Source organism: Apaloderma vittatum, unplaced genomic scaffold (assembly GCF_000703405.1).
Source record: "Apaloderma vittatum isolate BGI_N311 unplaced genomic scaffold, ASM70340v1 scaffold25216, whole genome shotgun sequence".
Classification (NCBI taxonomy): domain Eukaryota; kingdom Metazoa; phylum Chordata; class Aves; order Trogoniformes; family Trogonidae; genus Apaloderma; species Apaloderma vittatum.
The window spans coordinates 1-5287 of record NW_009721613.1 but is presented as its reverse complement, the minus strand read 5'-3'; the positions used below and the strand labels follow the sequence as shown (position 1 = coordinate 5287).

At 58.4% G+C, this 5287-nt stretch overlaps 1 protein-coding gene across 1 annotated transcript; it reads left to right on the top strand.

The window, feature by feature from the left end:
- Window positions 1–348: 348 nt before the first annotated feature.
- Window positions 349–1795, top strand: LOC104275499 (protein phosphatase 1G-like). The gene is made up of 3 exons (XM_009871471.1): window positions 349–450; window positions 593–695; window positions 1108–1795. Exons 1-3 carry the CDS (start codon window positions 368–370, stop codon window positions 1309–1311), a joined length of 390 nt encoding a protein of 129 aa, XP_009869773.1. The 5' UTR covers window positions 349–367; the 3' UTR covers window positions 1312–1795.
- Window positions 1796–5287: the final 3492 nt, after the last annotated feature.

Genomic DNA, 5287 nt, shown 5'->3' with positions numbered 1-5287 from the left:
GGCCCCAGGCCCGGGGGTGGCTCCGAGCGCTGCTGCGGATCTCTGGTGGCAGCAGCGGGTACCAGCTCCTGCCCCGGGAGGTGGGAAGTGACCCTTGGTTTGGGGTGAAGAGGCGCTGAACTGCAAAGGCACCTCTCGCCCATTGTGTAGCAGCAGCCAAAGCTGGTGCTGGGAACACAGAGCAGGTTCCTCTGATGTGCTCACAGCCTGATCTGCGCCCGCGGTGGGAGCTCCGGCTCCACTGGAGCTGCCCTCTGTAGGACTTCACTGCTCAGGGCTGGGCAGCATTGCCAGGAGAATGATCCTTCTCTCTGCTACAGGTGATCACTTCTACAAGCGGAACAGGAATCTGCCTCCAGAGGAACAGATGATCTCTGCCTTGCCTGACATCAAAGTGCTGACAATAAATGACGACCACGACTTCATGGTCATTGCCTGCGACGGGATCTGGTGAGCAGGGAGGGAGCGGTTGTGCCTCGCGGGGATTTTCTTCTGGTGGGGTGGGTAAGGTCCCAGGGCCCTGGACACTCGGCAGACACTGCGGCAGGACTGCTCCCTTCGCTTGCCCTCCTGACCTCTCCGCTCTCTGCAGGAATGTGATGAGCAGCCAGGAAGTGGTGGATTTCATCCAGTCCAAGATCACCCAGAAGGACGAGAATGGGCTCCTGAGGCCTCTCTCCTCCATTGTAGAAGAGGTAAGGTCCAGAGCTCCACCATCCCTTCAGCATGCCCCGTTTCTGATCTGGGCTCGGTGCCTGACTGCCCTCCCTCTCCATCAGACCAGGTTGTTCAGTGCTGGGGGTATCCGGCAGCGCCTGGGCTGTACAGGAGCAGAGCAGAGACACCTCTGAACTGGGACCCAGTTCCTTAGACAGCCCAACCAGTGTCTCTGACCTCTGTGTTGCTGTCAGGCCAATGGAGTTTGTGATACCTTTGAGAAAACCAGGCTGCTGGAGCTGTATCTGTCCCTCGCCTGACTGCAAAGAGCATTTGAGCCCAGCCCACGCCGTTGTGGCCTGGCAGCACTAAGCTCCTGGCAGTCGTGGGCGCAGGGTGTCGGGCTCTGTGCTCCGCTAACCCACCCCATCCTGTGCTGTCCCTCCTCAGCTGCTGGATCAGTGTTTGGCTCCGGACACCTCAGGGGATGGCACTGGCTGCGATAACATGACCTGCATCATTATCAGTTTCAAACCCCGTAATACACACCCGCCCACCGAGAGTGGGAAGCGGAAACTGGAGGAAGCAGCGGCGCCGGCAGCACCAGCGGAAGAGAACGGTGGCGACAACACCAAGAAGGCCAAGCTGGAATAGCAAACCTCGCACAGGGACTGTGCTGTGCGCCCACCAGACTCTCGTTTCTTAAACATGCTGAACTCAAGACTCCCAAGTCTTGTCCTTTTTTTAGCCTTAGCAGAGGCCTTGTTTGTCCGTGTCCGGGGGGTGGGGGGTGGGTCTGGTTAGCCAGGGCATGTCGCACCGTTCATCTGTAACCATTCCAAAGAGGGAGCCGAGGGCAGAGCTGCGCGGGAGCGCAGGACCCATCACAGCAGAACCTGCGGTTAGAAGAAGGATGTCCCCCCATTGTCTCCATGTGGTTGTTGCCATTTCCGTGCCTGTGAATTTCTGTTCGGAGGGAAGAACTTTTTCACCGTTAAGGTTTTTTTAATCTGCACCCAATTATTTAAGGCCCTTTCTGTTTTCATTTGTGAAACAATCTGGCTGTGGTGCTGCTGCCACGCCTCATTCTGTTGTACACTTTCAATCAATACTTTTTTCAAACTAAAAGTCCAGAAAACTGCAGCTGTGCTGTTGGTCCTTGGTTCTTTCCTGGAGGTGGGTGGGGAGGAAGGTGGGATGTGGAGGAGCACACCTGTCCCTGATGTCTCAGGGCACGGGGAATGCATCTGCGGCTCCAGAGAAGCTGGGGGTTGCCGCAGTGCTTGGACTGCCACCTCCCTGCTACCCGGTAACAGCTCAGCTGAGCACAGCCGGTGGCATGCGGAGCAGGAGGCAAGTGTCCGGGGACAGTCGATGTGTGTGGAAGGGACAGGGGCTCCAGCCACCCTCCTGAGCTAACTCACCCACTGCGCACTCTCTGTGAGGTGTGACAGGAGCAGCTCCTACCCAGAGTGCTGCACGGTGCGAAGCTTGTATGACGCGGTGGTCCCGCAGCTGCTGCCACAGGAGTCAAGTCCCTGGGCTATAAACCACTGATAGCAAGGTCAGCTGCTGCTTCCTGCTGCTGAGCCCCTTCCCCTTCCTCCCCGCACAGTGTGGGAGCCCAGGCGATGCCCTGGGGAGATTTGCAGACTGGGTCACCCAACACGACTTCCTCCAGCTGCTCTGGGGTCCCTGTGTTGCGGGGTAGTGCCCTCAGCAATGTCCTGCCCTGCCAGGCTCCCCTCCGCAAAGATGAAATCACCCTCCTGGTCCTGCCCGTTGTCTGGGATCCCACGGGTCACGTAGCCCATGCCTGGGCAGCTGAGGTGGGTGCATCTCGTGCCGTCTTCAAGCCCCTTCCCTGGTAGCCCTGAGGCTCTGGGCCACCCCTCCCCAGTGACGATGTGTCCAGACCTGAATTGCTCTGGGCCCAGATGACCCAGGCTGGGCTCCTGCAGCCCTCCTTGGAGTTGGGAGCTCAGGTGCGGTGGCTGGACTTGCTGCTCAGCCTGACTCTGTGCTCAGAAACTTTCTGGCTGAGTTGACGTGTTCCCCTAGAGTGGTGCTGCCTGAGTAAAGCACCTAAGGAGATGATTTTTTTTCCTTTGCAAAAGTGGGTTTCTTCTCAGGACATTTTTCACTTGTTGCCAGCCGGGTTTGACTCAGGATCACTCCGGCTAAGGGGCAACTCAGTATTAGATGCTTCCTTCCTGCTATCAATGTGCTGGCCAGGCCGCCCCCAAAGTCTGAATAAACAGACTGAGCAGAATTATTTTCTCCAGTCCTAAAAGCATCTGTCACTTCCGAAGTCCCTCTGGTGGCCCCATGTCCTCTTTAGACCAGGCACAGCAGCGATGCTGCAGCGTAGAGCTGAGTCCCAGATGCTGTACCTGGCCCAGCTGTGCCTTGGGAGGCTGCACAGCCAGGACAGGGATCGGGATGTTCTTCTGAGTGGGTCCAGCCCCACAAAGGATGAATCATGGAATCATTTAAGTTGGAAAAGACCTTTAAGATCACTGAGTCCAACCACTAACCCAGCACTGCCAGGTCACCGCTAACCCATATCCCTGAACGCCACATCTACCCGGCTTTTAAATCCCTGCAGGGGTGGGGACTCCAGCAGCCTGTGCCAGCGCCCAACGACCCTTTCAGTGAAGAACTTCTTCCCAATATCCCACCTAAATCTCTCCCGGCACAGCTTGCAGCCATTTCCTCTAGCCCTGTCACTTGCTAATAGAAAAGACTGACCCTCTCCTCAGTCCAACCCCCTGCCAGGGCATTGTCCCCCCGCAAGGGGACACCGGGTCACCTGCAGTCGGGCGCCTGGTGCAGCAGGCACAGGGGACACTCCTCCAGCTCCCCATCCTCGCCCAGCACCAGCACGATGCACAGCATGATGCACTCTGGTGCCTGTGGCTCTGGTCCTGGCAACATCTCCCCTCCAACAGGCTGGGGCTTCCTCCTAAAGAAGTCCAGGAGGCAGAAGGACACGGACATGCATGGGGGCCACTCCATAGTGCCCCACTGGGGCATCAGCCGGCTGCTGTCAGGTTATGGAGGGCAGAAGGGAGGTGCCAGCCCCAGCGTGGCCTGTTCGTCCGTCTCGCATGGATTCCCCACAGCCACCATGGCCAGGCTCCTACCCAGGCCTCGGTGCTGGCATCCTCACTGCTGGCAGTGGCCAGACCATGTCCATGTACCATCGGTGTCACTCAGCCTGCAAAGGAACCACAGGAGCCAGTGCCGGCGCAGCAATGACAGCTGCACCAACGCCATGGACACCAGCCACCGACCAGGGGGCCAGGAGACAACCCAGGGCTGAGCAGCTCCAGCATCAGGATGGCAGCACCTGCGCTAACCAGCTGCACAACACGAGCGAGGGAGGCAGAGGTACCTGCCAGCAGGGAATCATCGCTGCCGGCACAGCACGGCCATGGCTCTCCAGGGACCGCTACTACATCCAGCACACACAGCTCGCTCAGTGACCTGCAAACGAACAGAAACTCAGCGTGAGGAGGCAAAGCAGCAGCGGCTCATGCAGCTGGGGATGGCCGGACCCGCTGGACAGCTCTGCGAGCCAGGGGAACAGCAGGACAAGTCCTGGGGTCCACAGCCAGGGCATGGACCCAGGCACTGGAGGGGATGAGCACAAGGTACAGTTGAGTCAGAGCTGCCCCCGACACAGCCGCATGCCAGCCAAGCCCTGAGGGGGCCAAACCAGCCCCAAGCGGGGCAACTCTGGCTCGCCAAGAGGTGGGACATGAAACTCTGGATGTTCCCAGTCTACAAAGAAGCTGTAGGAACCCAGTCAAAGTCAAGAGAAACAGGACAGTGTGAGACAGCCAAGCTCCCCCAGGAGCAGAGGTGGGGCTGAGCTGCCTGAGGAGCCACTGCAGGATCCCTGGGGCTGGCAGGGTCCCTGCCTGGCAGGGCTGGAGCACATCCGAGTGCCTGGGAGTCAAGCAGCGCAAAATGGGGGCAATTTTCTAGGAAGGGGGTTATGGACACGACAGGAAAAATCAGGAGCTCCATCACAGGGATGCCCATTGCCCACACATGCTCCCAGGAGAACCAGGTGACAGAGCTCAGCTCCTGGTCCCCAGGAGAGCTGTGACCATGGGGACAGGACTGTCAGAGGTAACAGCCACAGAGGAGCCATTACACAGCCACGGTGCCACAGCACCAGGGACATAGTTCTGCAGCTGCCTCTCCTCCCGTGCCCGGCTGTGGGCACTCGGCTCCCCTTCCTCTGCAGTCAGTGCCCTTGGGTGTCACCAAACAGTTCAGGTGGAAAGGGACCTCAAGAGGTCTCCAGCCTTTCCGCTCAAACAGGAGCCAGTGCTGCAGTTGGGGCTTGAAGAGAAGGGCAAAAACTGCACAACCTCCCACAGAATCACAGAATTGCCCAGGTTGGAAAAGACCTTTAACATCATCGAGTCCAAACACTAACCCATCACTGAGAAACAACTAAACGACATCCATGAGCACTGCGACTACCCAACTCTGAAATCCCTCCAGGGACAGTGACTCCACCCCGGCCCTGGGCAACGTGTTCCAGTGCCCGAGCACCTTTTCAGTGAAGAAATTCTTCCTCAAATCCAGCCTAAACCTCCCCTGGAGTGACTTG

Bases quoted from the DNA above. Each gene is read 5' to 3' on its own strand.
- LOC104275499 (XM_009871471.1), top strand. From the start codon at position 368: ATGATCTCTGCCTTGCCTGACATCAAAGTGCTGACAATAAATGACGAC. The intron at 451-592 runs GTGAGCAGGGAG...CGCTCTCTGCAG, and splicing joins ATTGCCTGCGACGGGATCTG to GAATGTGATGAGCAGCCAGG. The intron at 696-1,107 runs GTAAGGTCCAGA...GTCCCTCCTCAG, and splicing joins TCTCCTCCATTGTAGAAGAG to CTGCTGGATCAGTGTTTGGC.